Source organism: Syngnathus leptorhynchus, chromosome 7 (genome assembly GCF_054491065.1).
Source record: "Syngnathus leptorhynchus isolate UIUO chromosome 7, UIUO_Slep, whole genome shotgun sequence".
Lineage (NCBI taxonomy): Eukaryota > Metazoa > Chordata > Actinopteri > Syngnathiformes > Syngnathidae > Syngnathus > Syngnathus leptorhynchus.
This window is the reverse complement of record NC_141201.1, coordinates 151032-166309: the sequence shown is the minus strand read 5'-3', so window position 1 is coordinate 166309 and position 15278 is coordinate 151032. Positions and strand designations below refer to the sequence as shown.

The 15278-nt window shown below is 59.0% G+C and overlaps 5 protein-coding genes across 11 annotated transcripts; all 5 read left to right on the top strand.

Moving 5' to 3' along the window:
* The first annotated feature begins 14 nt into the window (after window positions 1–14).
* LOC147053895 (uncharacterized) lies at window positions 15–4298 on the top strand. 6 transcript variants are annotated; one of them, XM_085916693.1, is made up of 8 exons: window positions 15–531; window positions 963–1103; window positions 1357–1567; window positions 1708–1802; window positions 1889–2051; window positions 2112–2285; window positions 2369–2401; window positions 2469–3097. In XM_085916693.1, the coding sequence occupies exons 2-8, from the start codon at window positions 966–968 to the stop codon at window positions 3095–3097; spliced, it is 1443 nt and encodes a 480-aa protein (XP_085772819.1). In that variant the 5' UTR covers window positions 15–531; window positions 963–965. The 6 variants fall into 6 exon arrangements, 5 of the variants coding, with proteins under 5 accessions (XP_085772819.1, XP_085772818.1, XP_085772821.1 ...); XM_085916692.1 differs by having other exon boundaries at window positions 46–138; XR_015066720.1 differs by lacking the exon at window positions 15–531 and adding an exon at window positions 4133–4291 and having other exon boundaries at window positions 541–1103; window positions 2469–3986.
* Window positions 4299–4527: 229 nt separating this feature from the next.
* Window positions 4528–5903, top strand: aamdc (adipogenesis associated, Mth938 domain containing). The gene is made up of 4 exons (XM_085916709.1): window positions 4528–4639; window positions 4756–4922; window positions 5010–5105; window positions 5461–5903. The coding sequence occupies exons 2-4, from the start codon at window positions 4785–4787 to the stop codon at window positions 5599–5601; spliced, it is 375 nt and encodes a 124-aa protein (XP_085772835.1). The 5' UTR covers window positions 4528–4639; window positions 4756–4784; the 3' UTR covers window positions 5602–5903.
* A 556-nt stretch (window positions 5904–6459) lies between these two features.
* LOC147053893 (mRNA decay activator protein ZFP36L1-like) lies at window positions 6460–8416 on the top strand. The gene is made up of 3 exons (XM_085916703.1): window positions 6460–6714; window positions 6954–7705; window positions 7790–8416. The coding sequence occupies exons 1-3, from the start codon at window positions 6460–6462 to the stop codon at window positions 8058–8060; spliced, it is 1278 nt and encodes a 425-aa protein (XP_085772829.1). The 3' UTR covers window positions 8061–8416.
* Window positions 8417–9075: 659 nt separating this feature from the next.
* On the top strand, window positions 9076–12950 carry rnpepl1 (arginyl aminopeptidase like 1). Of its 2 annotated transcripts, none has more exons than XR_015066712.1 (11): window positions 9076–10089; window positions 10211–10351; window positions 10617–10768; window positions 10828–10944; window positions 11026–11261; window positions 11329–11442; window positions 11529–11645; window positions 11723–11816; window positions 11887–12114; window positions 12336–12478; window positions 12554–12702. XR_015066712.1 is itself a non-coding variant. In XM_085916585.1 (11 exons), exons 1-11 carry the CDS (start codon window positions 9622–9624, stop codon window positions 12776–12778), a joined length of 2031 nt encoding a protein of 676 aa, XP_085772711.1. In that variant the 5' UTR covers window positions 9079–9621; the 3' UTR covers window positions 12779–12950. The 2 variants fall into 2 exon arrangements, 1 of the variants encoding a protein (XP_085772711.1); XM_085916585.1 differs by having other exon boundaries at window positions 9079–10089; window positions 11529–11641; window positions 12554–12950.
* Window positions 12951–15266, top strand: LOC147053891 (segment polarity protein dishevelled homolog DVL-3-like). The gene is made up of 9 exons (XM_085916589.1): window positions 12951–13087; window positions 13202–13251; window positions 13324–13393; window positions 13557–13693; window positions 13940–14016; window positions 14098–14165; window positions 14246–14326; window positions 14400–14803; window positions 14877–15266. Exons 1-9 carry the CDS (start codon window positions 13015–13017, stop codon window positions 14895–14897), a joined length of 981 nt encoding a protein of 326 aa, XP_085772715.1. The 5' UTR covers window positions 12951–13014; the 3' UTR covers window positions 14898–15266.
* Window positions 15267–15278: the final 12 nt, after the last annotated feature.

Genomic DNA, 15278 nt, shown 5'->3' with positions numbered 1-15278 from the left:
ATTGATTGCGGACGCCGGTTTCCTTTGCGTACGCGGGCATGGAGAATAGCGCGTTGTTGTTGCGCATGCGCAGTGGCCGCCTGCTTCTTTCCCACACGGCGAATTTCCGAACAGGGCCGACGACGTCGCCATTTTCCGGTAAACATATATTCATTTTCATTCGTCCGTTTGTTAGATGTCTGCTGCGTACTAACACTTGGCACACGCCGAGATACGCACACGCCCACACTCATTGATTGACTCAAGCGGCTCGTACGTTAGCGTGCAGCTGGCTAGTTAGCGCGGAGCTCGTCTTTGGGCTCGCAACCACTCGACAAGGGCACGCAACATCGCCGTCTCCATGGTGACGCTTAGATGTACGTTCCGTCGGCGCGTCGCCGATGAGATATTGGCGTTTCCATGGCAACGTCGGCGCCCTTAAAACTTGGCGATGTTCGAACGTGCGGCTATTACAGCCCACAAAAGCTCGGCAAGAACGCTGATGATTGGCCGAGGCGGACCACGTGACCGGACATCGGCAAGTTTTTGGAGGTAGTTTTCTTTTGCCTTTTTCTAAAAATAAATCATACAAATCATCCTTTGGGGAGATAGATTGTTTGTTTCGTTTTATAAATCGGTTCACAAGAATAAAATCAGAAAAGTGAGACAAGAACGCGTCAAGCAAGTTCAATTTGCTTGGCTTTTGATGGCCTCTGACTTTTTCAGCGACCTCTTAAATCCAAGTAAACATGCACGACTCCGTGACCGCCGCAACCACAGTGCGACACGACGTGCGCTGCCAAGGATTTTGGGCGCGCGCCAAGAAAGTAAACCTCACTAAAGTTGAGAAATCAATCCCGAAAGGTTTGCTGTTCGTTCCTGTGAACCAAAAACAAAAGAGATGCTGACAAATGACGGACGGCGTGGTCTTGTAGTGTTTTGTATTTCTTGTTCTTTGTGTGTTGATGTGTATATGTCATCAGAGGATGGGCCCAAAAAGAAAGCAAAGCGCCGAGCAAAGGCGCTCGGCGGCCCGATTGAGGATGCGCGTGATCAGAGCTCAACAATCCTTCGAGCGCGCCGCCAGTCAAACACTTACGCGGGAACTAAACTATGCTGATTGCGTGAGTCTACGCCACGCTACACACGCCTTCAGCTTGGACTTCACATACACAGTTGCACAGTTGCACAGTTGCACAGTTGCACTTTGTTTTGGTGAACATTCACCCCATCCGGCGGCATGAAGCGCCTCGCGCCACGTTACCACCAGAATGGTGCTCGGGCAACTTTTTAGCTCCGCGCGCAGCCTCTCGTGCACACAGCCAGTGCGGGCGTGGCGGCGCTCTTAAGCCAAGCTGCGCTTTTCTGCCGCTTCAGGACCCCGAGCGGGTGGTGGAGCGCCAACCCGACGGGCCGCCAGGAGGTCTGGCGGCGGCCGCCACGAGCGTCATGGCGAGCTCCTGGCGGGACGAGGACGAGGAGTTGAAGGCGGGCGGGGCCAAGGGTCTCGGCAACCGGCCCAGGTTCTCCTTCTCCGAGATCAAGATGCTGCTGCAGGAAGTCCGCAGGAACAGATACATCCTTCTCAGTGAGTCCAGCGCCCCTTTGCTAGAAAGAATAGGGCAACCGTGCGGGGGGGGGGGAGCTGAGTCCCCCTTTGCCGAGCAAACCGCTCTCGAATGACATGGTTCCCAAAATAGCTAAGCGTGGCCACGCTTTGTCCTTCAGGGAAGTTCAATCACGGCGTGCCGGCAGAGGCCAAGAAACAAAAGTGGGCCGAGATCACGGAGCAGATCAACGGTCTGGGACAAAACCACAGAGAGGTGAGTGGAGTGATGATGTCATCGTACAGCCATGAGGTCATTTCAAGGACCAGCTCAATCCTGGTCCCGACCGACGCCGCGCTCAGGTGCGTCAAATCATGAAGAAGTGGGCCGACCTGAAATGTGACGGCAAGCGGCGCATGGCTCTCCTGCGAGCTCCCGACGGCTCGACGGGGAGGAGGAAGAGGAAGTCTCTGGACTCGGTGGAGAAGATGGTCCACAGGATCCTGTTGATGAGTCCTACCGGAGGTGAGTCGTCGCCGAGCCGAGTCGAGCCGAGCCGTCGCTGAGCGCCTTCCGCTCTCGTAGCAGACGTCGTGAGTGACGCCGAGGACCGAGACGAAGGCTCCGAGTCCAAGGCCGCGGACGCCGAGTACGCCGAGCGCTACTCCTACGCGGACGGCAACAGCGGATCGCTCTCGCTTCCCGGAGGACTTTCCTTGGACTTCTCGCCTCTGTCGTCCCCTGACAAGGATCTGAGCGGTGAGCGTCGCTGCCTCGGAAGCGGGAAAGTCTTCCCCCTCCCCCCCCGTCGTCTCACCTTGCGTGCCTTTCCCTTTCCGCAGGGGACCCCTACCGCTCGTCGGACGACGACGACGGTGAGAGCCTTTGCCGGCCAATCCTTTGCTGGTTCTTCGGCTGACCCGCTGGCTTGCTCTTTTGCAGAACCTTCCATGGACTGCGAAGACAACGCCGCCTTCTCCGTCCATTCGTCTTTGGCCCCGCCCCGGCTGGTCCACACGTATTCCCGACACAGCCGCAACGCCGTCAGCACCACCTCCAAAGACGGCGACGGCGACTCTTCTCCCGCTTCGCCGTTGCCGCCCTCGAGCGCCGCCGTCACCTCTTCGTGCTCGCCCTCGCTCGGCCCTCTTGCCGGCGACGCGTCCCTGCCGGCGACCTCCTCCGACGCCCGGCCCCGCCCCAAGCCCTCTCCGGCCCAGGACGCGCAGGCGCCGCCGACGTCGGGCCCGCCGCTGACGTCGGGCCCGCTGCCTCCGGCGGCGCCGGCCTTGGCGCAGCTGGCCTGCCACAGCGTGCAGCAGCAGCGCGCCAGTCGGCAGCTGCTGGCGTCGGTGTCGCGCTCGCTGGAGACGCTGGCGCAGTCGCTGCAGCTCCTGGTGGAGAGCCAACAAAAGTTTGTCAGCGAGTCGCTGGCGCTGCAAAGGGACACGCTGGGCGTGCTCAAGACCTTCTCGGGCGCCGCGCTGGCCGTGCTGAGGGACGGCAGGGCGCAAGGCCCCGCCCTCAGGCTGGACAAGATGGACGACGGCGCTTTGGATCGCCCCACGTGAGCTACGGCGGCCCCACGTGAGCTACGGCGGCGAGTGGCCCGAGCCAGATGGAAACCCAACAGAGGCCGTCTGATTGGCTGATACAAAATCAAAGGCAGAGAGCTTTGGGGATTTGCTGAAAGAAAATGTCAGCGTGGCCCGTTCCAGCGGGGAGGCTTGCCTTCCTTCCTTCCTTCCTTCCTTCCTTCCTTCCTTCCTTCCTTCCTTCCTTCCTTCCTTCCTTCCTTCCTTCCTTCCTTCCTTCCTTCCTTCCTTCCTTCCTTCCTTCCCTCCCTCCCTCCCTTCCTCCCTTCCTATTCAGATAAGATGAAACGGAAGCTTCTCGTCCTGGGCAAACAAATCCTCCGAAAAAGACTCGGGTGCCGAGCGAGCTGCGCTCCTCTACGGGTTCCTGGACCGCCATCACCAAAGATACATTTTACTCCAAGCCCAAAGCAAACAAAGGAAAGTGTCGTGCGCCCATATCCCGGTTAGCTGGCTAACGGACAAACCGTGATTCCCGTCATTTTTTTAACTCTTCCCCCGGGTGGGCTTCAGAACGCCTCAATGGGCAACATTCCTGGCCGTCGGTCTTCTACTGCCCCCAGGTGGCCAAAAGCAGCATTTCAGTGAAGCGCTGGCACTCGAACGCTGCTGCCTCAAAAGGGGGCAGATCAATGTCAGACATTCATTTCGGTGGGAACGGGTGATTTGAGACAGAAGGGATTTGTGCTACAAGTGTGCACAGGGAATAAATTCAACTCTTATGTCAAGGCAGCACAATGTCCTGGAACCTTTGTGCAAAAGGCTAGAGTGGGCACGTTGCAAGATCGTCAAGTCAAGGTCCTTCCTCCCGCTTCCAATTCGGGCTCCGTCGATGAGCGCTCGCCGGGAACTTGGGCTGATACACGTGAGCAAAACGACGCAATTTGCCCCCACTGCGCGCATTTGCCCCCACTGCGCGCGCAGCCATCCTCCGTTTCCACTCATGTATGTGTCCTTTTTCTTTTGTCATTTTTATCCTGTGGGTGGACGCGCCGTGCCGTGCCGTGCCAGGACGGTGACGGACTTCCAACTGTGGAAGCCGGACACGAACATTGATCGCAGAAATTGACGAGTGGACTGATGTGCTTGAATGTGCGGCCCTTAGTAACGGCTTTGTGGTTTGTTCTTTGCGAGACACACTCGGTGACAATAAAGTGGAAGCTCTCCGTCGAGTCGTTTTCGCTCAATCCGTCTGCAAAGCTTTTCTGGGCTCCAATCCGGCCTTGCTTGCACGTGAGGAGCTAAAGTACCCGGGTGCACGACGTATTGCGGGGGGGAAGGCAACTATAAGAGAGCGTAGTACGCTGGTCTCTGAACGTTGACTTCGGAAGCCGGCTCGAGGATTTGGGGGGGCCGGTGCGGCGCGTCATTAAGTGTCAGTGACGTTCACTTCCTGATCCGGCTGTCAGCAAATTTACGAGCGAGCAGAACCAAGACTCAGTGTAAGCCTCTGCTGTGCCGTCCAGCTCGCTTGTGTTCTTCGCTCAAAAATCAACAAGACCTTTAACTCCAAGAACGGTTAGTTTCAGCCCCGTCCTAGACGCAGGCACGCACGCACGCACACAAACTTCGGCCGGGACAAGTTACCGGTTTGTCTATGTTGGTGTGTGTGGGCGGCGGCGGCGTTTCACCAGGCGGAGCGAACAAGCAAGCCGGCCAGCACATGTCGTCGTCGCCGCCGGAGATCGTGTCGCTGTCTTGGGGTCGCATGACGGTGAAGGGGGCGGCGGCGCCCTACAAGGACTGCAAAGTTTGGCCCGGGGGCAGCCGCGCGTGGGACTGGCGCGAGACCGGCACCGAGGTGGGTGTCTCGGCTGACGCGCGAGCTTCTCGCGCAGCTCCTCGCGCCTTTCGAGACGTAAGCCGATTTGGTCTCTCTCCTCGCCAGCACCGTCCCGGCGTCCAAGTGGCCGACTTGCAGGAGGTGCTGGACAAGGGAGTGGACCTGCTGCTCATCGGCCGAGGCATGGACATGGCCCTGCAGGTGGGTGACGTGAGCACACTGTAATAAGAGCGTCCGTCCAGCGATGTCTTTGGAGCCAAAGTCTCACCGAAATCCCACTGACAGCAGATTTCCATATCAGGGTTTCGAATTTAACTAGGACTAGCTTTCAAAGTTGCCTAAGCTTTGATACTAGGCTTAAGGTTTCAAAAATGTAAGGGTTTTAATATTCAGCCAAAGTAGGATTTGCAAAATGTCACCGTTTTTTGGTTTGTTTTTGCCGTTTCAGTCACCTTCAGCACGTTGGCTTGCTTTCAGGAATGTTCTCCAAACACAAAATGAAGCAATAAGTGCCAGCACCAAGTATTCCTTCTTGTTGCTGCTTTCCCCTTTGCAGGTTCCAGCGTCCACGGTGGATCAGGTGACTGCGACGGGCGTCCAAGTGCGGGTCCTGCAGACGGAGGCGGCCGTGGCCGAGTACAACCGCATGGCCAGAGGCGGAGCTAATGTAGGCGGAGTCTTCCACTCCACCTGCTGAGAAAATGTTGCAAATCAAACGAAACGAGTCAGTCCGGACCTTGAGTCAGTCCCGGACCACGAGTCGCAAATCATTGAATTGCGTTCGTCCATTGGCAAAACCAATATCATGCCTCAATCAAAACATTGTGCAAGCGCATCATTCAATAGAATAGAATAGAAGCAAAGCTACGATGTGCATGTGTGTGCGCGCATGCTAACCCCGCTCCTTCTGCTGTTTCTATCGTGGCCACCGGGGGGCACTAACTGGCGACGGAAACATTACAAATGGCAACAACACGTGGTACACCAGAGCAGACCTGCTTGCAGGCAGGCAGGCAGGCAGGCAGGCAGCCTTAAGGCCAAACGGTAAGTCCCAGCTGCTGCTTCCATCCCCACGCGGTCGTGTTGCTGGAGTGCTTTTTCACGAGTTCAACGCGGCCACGTGGACATTGGTGCTCGCCTGCATCCATCCGGTCAGCCAACCTGACCATGGCTTACCTTCCTTCTTTAAAAAAAATCAAAGGAAGACCGCATTGTTCCCTCTTTGTATTGGCTTCCACTCCCGGTGTGACTCTGGATGAGTCATTGGCCCGTCGACGGCAATTGGCTTTGCCTGCTGTGACAAGTGAATTTCCCCGCTGTGGGATGAATCGAGTCGTCGTCGTCGTCGTCGTCATCATCATCTTAAATAGACGTCACGCAAATGTGTGTTTGTTTTTTTCAGCCGTCACGCAGCACTCGAAAAACACGGCTGACTTGAAAACTTGGCTTGAAAATAAACGCTCACACAAGCACACTGCAAAGACGGGCCTTGGCTCACTCTCAACAAAAGAGTAAATTGACCTAAGTTGATTGCAAGGGCGTCTTGTGTTTTTTGATGGTCTGCAACTTGCACATTTCAAGGCTTGAAAAAAAAGTCCGCCCATCCAGATGGAAGAAAGGAGAAAACGGCAACGGCGAGGTTGGTCGCTTTGAGTCCGGGGGTGGTGCTCCCCCAGCTATTTCAAGAGATTCCAGCAGATGGTGGAGGACGCTTGCCACCAGCCGCAGCAGGAGCCACACCGGCAGCGGCGTCTTCTCCGACATGCCGTCCCACTCGCCCAAAGAGGAAGCGGAGCGCCACTCGTGCAAGGTGAGTCCGAGGCGACGGCAACGGTCGCTTTCTTCCAAAAAGGTCGGTGGTGGAAAGTTGCAAATACCACAAGAAACCTTTGTTAACTATCTTTCAACGTTGTGAAATCTGCTCATTTTTGGGAGGAAAAAATTGCGCCAAATCTTTGGAGGGAGGGCTCAACGCCGAATGAGTTGCTAGCGCCGTCCGAATGTGTTTTCCTAAGGCCTCACGCCGTCTCGTTCTTTCTCGGCCGTCAGAACTTCACCAGCCCGGCGGTGACCCCGCCGCCTCCGGTCGGCGGCTTCCGGCGCCACCATTCCCTCTGCCCCGCCACGCTGCGCAACTTTGACGATTCCTCGGCTCGGGACGACGGTCTGCCTCGCTCGCCGCTCGCCCGCCTTCCCTTCAGGGCGGACCGCTCGGTCAGCGTGACGGAGGGCGACGTCCTTTCCGACGAGGAGGCGCCCCCGCCCGGGCTTTGGCACGGCCAGCTGACTCGGGGCCCGGCCTCGCCCCGCCTCCCCGCACGCTACAAGACGGAACTGTGCCGCACTTTCGAGGAGAGCGGCACGTGCAAGTACGACGTCAAGTGCCAGTTTGCGCACGGGGCGGACGAGCTGCGAGGGCTGAGCCGCCATCCCAAGTACAAAACGGAGCCGTGCCGCACCTTCCACACGGTGGGCTTCTGCCCTTACGGCGCCCGCTGCCACTTTGTCCACCGCGCCGAGGAGCTGGCCAAGCCCGGCCTGCTCCACAGCCTCAGCTTTGCCGGCTCGCCTCGTCCGCGCTCGCCCCGCTTGTCCCGGGCCTGGTCGGCGTCGCCCTCGGGTAGCCCGCGGCTCCTCCTGCCCCTTTTCTCAGACCCGGGGCTCCTTCGCCCTTGCCCCTACCCGTTCCCCGCCGCCACCGAGCCGGCCCGAGAAGTCGCCGACTCGGCTCTTGTATTTTTTGCCGTCTGCGAGCGCGACGGCACGGACTCCGTTCTCAGTTTCCTCCCCGCCGGCGAGAGTGACTCTGCGACCGACTCTGCGACCGACTCTGCGACCGACTCTGCGACCGACTCGGCGACCGACTCGGCGACCGACTCGGCGACCGACTCGGCGACCGACTCGGCTCACGGTTTCCTCGCCGCTATCGGGCGTCCCGCTCCTGCCGCCAAACGCTCGCCCTGCGGCCGCGCCACTCCCCAGGCTTGCCCCCTCGGACCCCCCGGCCCGCGGCGCTGCTCCTCGGCCGACTCGCTCTCGGAGGAGGGCTACGCTTCGTCCTGCTCTCTGAGCTCGGCTTCCAGCGGCGGCGAGTCGCCAGGCGGCGATGCCCGGCGCCTGCCCATCTTCAGCCGCCTGTCGGTTGCAGACGAGTAGACGGGGCTCCGACTTTCTCGTCCGTCGCTCGTTTAGCGCGACTGGCCCGATCCGTAGCCCCGTTTGGGTGCTTTTTAAAAATGTCTTTTTCTGACTGCCGACTGGTGTTTGGCGGCCCAATGTGGAAACTCGCTTTTGTGCGCCATGAAGCCACACAACCTGTGCTGATCTTATTTGGTACTTTTCTCCTAAATGAAGTCCTATTTATGTCTTTTGTTGTTCGGTGCTGGATGGCCTGACCGGGACACACACACGTAGGTACGTCGCAAGTCTATCCATGTTGATAGATTTCCATGCATCTTAGCAAAGTGACATGAATGCCTTTCATGTGTGCCAAGCCCACAAAACAACCCCATTTCTGTTGCATATTTGAATAAAGTTAAATCGTAAAACAGCAGAAATACATGACCCCCAATTTTCTTTGTAGTCCCTGAGCATGTGCGTGTGCACGCCCGCGTGTTGGCATTTCATTGACTGTGTGTTAAATCAAAGAAAAAAACTAGAAGGACAGACTCCCACAGCCCTGGCTGACTCCTTAGCATTCACAGTGTGTATAGGGGGTCCCAAAAAAGGCCAAGGGGCCATCCCAGTGACCTCATCCCCCTTTTGCCCGGCCGCTTTCTCTTTTCAAGCTAACATCTGTATGCTAATGTAGGCAATGAATGGAGGGAGCCTGAGAAAGTGGGGGACGGGCAGCCTCTAGGTGGGGGCGCAAGTGCGTGCGTGCGTGCGTGCCTGCGCTGCTCGTACAAAAGTCAATGACAACGTCAATGTCCGAAAAGACAAGACCACGTGCAGACATTTGCAACAAACAGCATTGGCTTGACATGTGTGAAGACGAGAGCCCAAACGATGACGTCATCGTTGAACTTTCAAATATTCATACTTCTTTTGGGGGGTTTTATATGAGTGGAGCCTAAAAAAAAAAGGGTGGTTACCATGACGACGCCCTGTGTTTGTGAACGCCGCGCTCGCTCGCTCTCCCGCTCTCTCTCTCTCTCTCTCTCTCTCTCTCTGTCTCTGTCTCTCGCGCCCCCCCTCGCGTTCACAACAAACTTCGTCTTTGCTACTTCCTGTTTGCTGGCTCACAAGCTTGTGAATGTCCCTAACGTCCCGAACACAGTCGGGCAGTATCGAAACAAACTAAACGCACAGAACAGAACGACGACGACGACGTGCCTGACCGACCGGAGAGGACCAAACCACACCACACGGCACGGCATGGCACGGCACCGCATGTGTGAGCCGGCGGAGGGCGGGCAGCGCGCGGAAGCTGAGGAAAGCAGCCGAGGACCGGACGCACTCCCCGGGAGTGCACCATGCTAACGTTGCTACTTAGCGAGCTGTCTGTCAGATTGAAGTCTCCGAGTCGACTTCCGGTTCTGGTTCCGCCTTCAGGTTCTGTTGTCAAGTGGACTCGAGTAGTGCGTTTGGACTTGACTTTGAACTTATTGGAGTTGAAACAGACCCCTTGGCGGAGCGAATGATGTTAATTGTCATCTTGGTTTGGGACTTTTTGCTCCCCTTGACCTTGCTCTTAATTTGCTGACTTTTTTGTGCTATGTCTGCGCCCACCTCCCCACCCGCCTCGTTGTGCTGCTGCCGCAAGTCTTCATCCACCGGCTCGGGGCACTGCGCGGGGGAGCCTACAGACCCCGTCGCCGCCGCTAGGCGGCGCCCCCCTGCAGACGTAGCATCTGCTGCCAACTTTGCAGACTTCTGCCTGCGTCACTTCCACTTAGACCTGCGTGTCAACTTTGCGCTGAAGGAGATGAGCGGATGGCTGGTTCTGGACCTGCTGCCCCTGGTCGCCGGAGTTCAGACCCTGGTGCTGGACGCGCACCCGTCCCTGACGGTCCACGCCGTCGACTGCAAGACGAGCGGCGGCCGAGAGCCCGCCAGCCTCGCCTTCCGGCTGGAGCCCTTTGCGGACTTTGGCTCCGCCCTCAAAATCCACCTCCCGGAACTTGTTGAGGTTGGAGTGCACATGCAGATCACCGTCAGGTACGCGGCCACGGACGGACCTGCGGTGAGAACGCGCGTCAAACAGACACGTGCGCATGTACACACGCAGTCATGAGCGCACACACGCGCGCACACACACACACACACACACACAGGGCACGAACGCAGTACCGTGTGTGTTCCAGATGTGGTGGTTGGACGCTGAGCTGACGTGCGGTCAAGATCGTCCTCTGGTGTTCACTCAAGGTCATTCTGTGTCCAATCGTTCTTTCTTCCCGTGCTTCGACTCGCCGGCCGTCAAGAGCACGTACACGGCGGCCATTCGCGTGAGTAACCGCCGAACTGACCTGATCTGTGCTTGCAAAAAAATAGGAGATGGAATAACAAGAACCAGTACTTCCAATGTGCTGAAGGTCCCCGAGCATTTTTGGCGCCGTCGCGCGGCGGCAGCCACACACCACGCCGTCTTTCTCCCCGATTGAAATGATGCTTGCTGATGAGCCGGTCGTCCAAAATGTGGCCGCCCCTGATCAGGGCCCACTGACCCGAACCCATTCACCTCAGCAACTTGTGCGCACGCGCGCGCGTCAGGTCCCGGACGACGTGACGGTTCTGATGAGCGCGTCCCGCAGTTGCTACTCCAAAGCGGAGCGCGTCTTCCGCTTCTCCATGGATGCGCCGGTCCCCGCCTACCTGGTGGCGCTGGTGGCCGGGAACCTCCGACACGCCGACCTGGGCCCCAGGTAGCCGGCCGTCCTTCCTCGGCTCCTGGCTGGTCCTCACCGACCCGCCGTCCCTCCAGGAGCCGCGTGTGGGCCGAGCCCTGTCTGCTGCCGTGCGCCGTCCAGAAGCTAGGGGGCAGCGTGGAGCGCTGGCTGAGCGCCGCCGAGGGACTCTTTGGACGCTACCTGTGGGGGAGGTCAGTGGCGCCATTGGCGGCGCCATTGGCGGCGCCATTGGCGGCCTGGCGCACGGACTCCCAAAAATGTGGGCTCGGCAGATGCGACCTGGTGTTCCTGCCGCCGTCCTTCCCCATGGTGGCCATGGAAAACCCCTGCCTGACCTTCATCGTGGCGTCCATCCTGGAGAGCGGCGAGTTGCTTCTGATCGACGTGGTCCACGAGATCGCTCACGCCTGGTTTGGCAACGCCGTCACCAACGCCAGCTGGGAGGAGATGTGGCTCAGCGAAGGCCTGGCCACCTACGCGCAGCGGCGGATCACCGACCAGGCCTACGGTAGGCAGGCGCCGGAGCCGGCCGAGGCTCGGAGTCCAGCATTCGGCCCTCGCTCTGTTCTCCTCAGGCGCCGCCTTCACCTGTCTGGAAAGTGCCGTGCGATTGGACGCCCTGCGCCGGCAGCTGCGCCTGGTCGGCGACGGCAACCCCGTGACTCGGCTGCGAGTCCAACTGGAGCCCGGTAGACCCGCCCGCCCGCCGGCCGTTTGGGGCGCCGTTTGGCACGCATGCTTTGAAGTCTTTGCCTCTTTGTTTTTGTCAAGGCAGGCGTGAATCCCAGCACCTTGATCAATCTTTTCACCTACGAGAAAGGTTTCTGCTTCGTGTCCTACTTGTCGTCGCTGTGCGGGGACGTCGGACGCTTTGACGGATTCCTGCGGGTCGGTGCGCGCACACAGACGCCTGCGTCTGCCTGCGGCCACGTGCGCGCGCGCGCTCACCCGAGGCCTTCCCGCCAACAGGACTATATCAGCGAGTTCAAGTTCCAGAGCGTGGTGGCTCGGGACTTCCTGGACTTGTTCCTGGCGACCTTTCCCCAAGCAGCGCAGAAGGAAGGTACTTTTGGGCGGGGTGCAAAGAAACAAAACAAAAAGACCCCTCAGTCCCACCCTCCGCTTTTCGTCAGGTGTGGATTTCCAGCTCTGGCTGACGGGCTGCGGGGCGCCCCCGTATCAGCCGGACCTGTCGGCGGGGGCCGCCCTGATCCAACCGGCCCGGGACCTATGCCGCGCGTGGACCGAGGGGCGAGGCGCCGACACCGAGGGGGCGGCCGTCTCGGACGTGGCGGGCTGGAGCACCTTCCAGGTGCTTCTGTTTCTGGACTGCATGCTGGACCACGCGCCACTGCCGCACGGTACGCCACGCCACGCCAGGGCAGGCCACGCCAGGTTACGCGGGGCCATGCACGCCCTTTGTGTGTGAAGGGATTATGCACACATGTAGGGGAAGACTTTTTGGCGCTCCGCGGCTGCCAGGTAGCACGGCCCCGCCCAGCTCTTTGCCAGCTGCCCCATAGCGTCCGTGAGACATGTTGGGAAAATGTGGTGCCCGAGTCTGTTTGTTTGTTTGTTTCAGAGGTGATGTGGCAAATGCGCGAGCGTTACGCGTCGCTGTTGGACGGCCTGAATGCTGAGGTTCAAGTGCGCTGGCTGCAGCTGGCGATCAGGAGTCTTTTCTATGCCGACCTCCCCAGACTGGCCGCCTTCCTCCAAAAACACGTCAGTCGGGCGACAAGGGCGCTCTGTGGAGCCTCAGCGCCGCTGACTCGCCGTCCTTTGCGTGTATGCCCGCAGACCTCCCGCATGTACACGGTGCCGCTGTACGAGGACCTGTCGGCGGGCCCCATGCGCGCCGTGGCCGCCGACATGTTGCGACGCACTCGCCAGCGGCTTCACCCCAACTTGCGACGGACGCTGCAGCAAATCATCGCGCGGGGACATCAGGAGGCGCACGCGCATTTTGCGCCAGCCCCGCAGTCGCCCGCCGCCTCCTTGCCGGATATCGACGTGTCGGCGTGAGGGAGGCGGAGGGACGGCGCCCGCCCGAGGCCCAAACAAGATCGGACGGCCCCGATTGGCTGTGCTCCGTCCTGTTCCCGCCTACGAGACTTGCTCAAGCGAGCGTCCCCCTTCTGAAAGGCCACTTTGGTTTGCTGCAATAATAAAAAAATAAAAAAACACACACAAAACACATCCGTGGCCTTTCAATCTCAATCTTCCGCTCCAGTAAAGCTGAGAAGGATGCGACAGAAGGGATGAAAAGGGACGATCAACGAGCCCGTTTGGCGCGGCGGCGTTTCACCCATCGGATGGCGAGCGGGTCCTTCGGTGAGCGCTTTCGGGTTAGAGCGCCTGGCTTCCTCTGGCACGGCACGCGCTTGTCCGACGAAGCTTGTGGGCTGTCAATCATACTTGTGCTTTGTGCGTGTGTGAGATGAGCAGAAAAGCGAGACAACATTAGCATCGGCAAGGCCATGGAGAGGCAGCCCGCTGTACGTATTGCTTCATTCGGGTGTTGATTGACGGATGTCGTCATCAATGTGATAATTGTGTATGTGTGTTAGCCCAAATCCGACAGCAGCGCGAGCGACTCGTCCATATCAATCAACATGCTGAGCGTCACTTTGGACACGGGTAGGTGAGCGACGTCATATACCACATGCAGAGACGTGTATCTATCTGTGGAGCTACGGCAGCCTTCCTTGTAAAGTCCACCCCCCCGTTCACATGCCGGTTTTGGTTGTAGTCTGCGACGTGACTGCATTTCCTCTCTGATCGATCACGTGCGTGCGTGCAGACAAGTGTGACTTTCTGGGCATCGGCGTGGTCGCTGAAAGCCGCGACAAAGGTGCCGGCGTGTACATCGGATCCGTCGTGGAGAACGGCGCTGTGGCGGCCGACGGACGCGTGCGCGCCGGAGACGTCTTGATACGGGTGACGCTCACGCGCGCGGGCGCGCTCATCACTTTGTGCTCAGCACATCTATCGATCGGTACTGCCTCATTACGAATGCAAACTGCATCGGAGCTTCGACATGAATATAGTGCAGACAGCTGCAAAGCGCGCGTGATGACGTCATCACCACGATGGCACCTGGTGGCCACTGATTTTACCTGGCAAGTGCTGCGTGTGACCTGATGATGACCATAACTATGATGAAAACCAGGATGTCATCGTCAGGTGAACGAGGTGAACGTGGAGAAGGCGAGCAGCTCGCAGGCCGTCCAGGTTCTCAGAGACGCCTTCCAGAGGCCGGGGTAAGCGTGAGCGAGCGAGCGTCACCTAGTGTCTCAGTTTAGCATCTGTCACATGGCTTGTATGTGACTGCGTGCGCGCAGTCCGCTGTCACTGACGTTGTTGCGGTTTTGGGAGCCACCGCCCGACGGCCTTTTCACCTTGCCAAGAGGTCAGTGAGCACCAACAGGCAAAAAAAAGGAGCAGTCGCTGCTGCACGGTCCCTCATTTGACAAGCGCGTTGTTCCGGAGGTGAGCCGGTGCGCCCAATCGACCCCGCCTCCTGGGTGTCCCACACGGCCGCCGTGACGGGGAAACTCCTCCCACCTTACGGTAACACGCGCCCCTCCCCTTGTGACATCAGTCCACCGAGGTGTGTTCATGATAATGCATGCTTGACGTCCAGGTGAAGACGAGCATCTGAGCGTGGACGGTGACATGGCGGCGGTCGTCACGGCGATGATAAGGACCGATTCGGGCGTGGCGGTTCGCGACCGGACGTGGCTCAAGGTGGTCATCCCCGACGCCTTCACAGGTAGGTGCCGTGCCGTGCCGTGCCGTGGCCCTCCCTCGCAAACCCCGACAATGCGTGGGAAGCCACCGTCGAGTCGGGCGCCGCTCTTTGTCGCTCGCTCGCTCGCTCAGGCGGCGACGCGCTCGGCTGGCTGCGCCGGAACGTGGCGGGCGCCGCCAAGCGCGCAGACGCTCGCCGTTACGCCGCCCAACTCCTGGAGCGCGGCTTCATCCGACACGCCATCAACGCCCGCGCTCACAAGCGATTCTCCCCGGAGCGATACTACGTCGTCGGAGGTGAGTGGCTGGTAATTTGCGCTTCCGCCAGCCGCCACGTGATGGCGCTGTTGACGTACTTTCCCTTTGTCAGACCTCCACGAGATGGCGCTGATGAACCGACGCTAAGGGGGCGAAGCGCCCCGCCTCTGAGCGACGGCTTCAGACGCCTCGGGCCGGTCTAACCGCGGGGACTCATCTGATCTGCGGGACCGGTCTGACCACTTGGAACCGTCTTGACCACAGGAACAGCTTTGAGCACACGGACTTTTGGGAGCGGTCTGACCTCAAGGTGCAACGTTACCTACCAAAACGTATTTGTGGCTGCAGTTGCAAAGTGTCCGAATAGCTCCACTGTGATTTGGTTCGCAGCGAGTCACACTGACGAGCGGGCCAGACATCCAAAATAACACAAGTAGTAGGAGCAGCAAATGTAATAAACAGCGAGTCATGAACATTAAATGAGCATTTGTCCTTCAGTGCAGCAGGGGACGCC

What these genes read in the sequence shown, in the direction of transcription:
- rnpepl1 (XM_085916585.1), top strand. Translation starts at nt 9,622, where the DNA reads ATGTCTGCGCCCACCTCCCCACCCGCCTCGTTGTGCTGCTGCCGCAAG. An exon ending in CGGCCACGGACGGACCTGCG is followed by an intron (nt 10,090 to 10,210) that starts GTGAGAACGCGC and finishes TGTGTGTTCCAG; the next exon opens with ATGTGGTGGTTGGACGCTGA. An exon ending in GGACGCTACCTGTGGGGGAG is followed by an intron (nt 10,945 to 11,025) that starts GTCAGTGGCGCC and finishes TGGGCTCGGCAG; the next exon opens with ATGCGACCTGGTGTTCCTGC.
- LOC147053893 (XM_085916703.1), top strand. Translation starts at nt 6,460, where the DNA reads ATGGTCTGCAACTTGCACATTTCAAGGCTTGAAAAAAAAGTCCGCCCA. An exon ending in CGGAGCGCCACTCGTGCAAG is followed by an intron (nt 6,715 to 6,953) that starts GTGAGTCCGAGG and finishes CTCGGCCGTCAG; the next exon opens with AACTTCACCAGCCCGGCGGT. An exon ending in TTCCTCCCCGCCGGCGAGAG is followed by an intron (nt 7,706 to 7,789) that starts TGACTCTGCGAC and finishes CGACTCGGCGAC; the next exon opens with CGACTCGGCGACCGACTCGG.
- aamdc (XM_085916709.1), top strand. Translation starts at nt 4,785, where the DNA reads ATGTCGTCGTCGCCGCCGGAGATCGTGTCGCTGTCTTGGGGTCGCATG. An exon ending in GGCGCGAGACCGGCACCGAG is followed by an intron (nt 4,923 to 5,009) that starts GTGGGTGTCTCG and finishes TCTCCTCGCCAG; the next exon opens with CACCGTCCCGGCGTCCAAGT. An exon ending in GCATGGACATGGCCCTGCAG is followed by an intron (nt 5,106 to 5,460) that starts GTGGGTGACGTG and finishes TCCCCTTTGCAG; the next exon opens with GTTCCAGCGTCCACGGTGGA.
- LOC147053891 (XM_085916589.1), top strand. Translation starts at nt 13,015, where the DNA reads ATGAAAAGGGACGATCAACGAGCCCGTTTGGCGCGGCGGCGTTTCACC. An exon ending in CCGGAGACGTCTTGATACGG is followed by an intron (nt 13,694 to 13,939) that starts GTGACGCTCACG and finishes TGTCATCGTCAG; the next exon opens with GTGAACGAGGTGAACGTGGA. An exon ending in CCTTTTCACCTTGCCAAGAG is followed by an intron (nt 14,166 to 14,245) that starts GTCAGTGAGCAC and finishes GTTGTTCCGGAG; the next exon opens with GTGAGCCGGTGCGCCCAATC.
- LOC147053895 (XM_085916691.1), top strand. Translation starts at nt 945, where the DNA reads ATGTGTATATGTCATCAGAGGATGGGCCCAAAAAGAAAGCAAAGCGCC. An exon ending in AACTAAACTATGCTGATTGC is followed by an intron (nt 1,104 to 1,356) that starts GTGAGTCTACGC and finishes CTGCCGCTTCAG; the next exon opens with GACCCCGAGCGGGTGGTGGA. An exon ending in CCCTGACAAGGATCTGAGCG is followed by an intron (nt 2,286 to 2,368) that starts GTGAGCGTCGCT and finishes CCCTTTCCGCAG; the next exon opens with GGGACCCCTACCGCTCGTCG.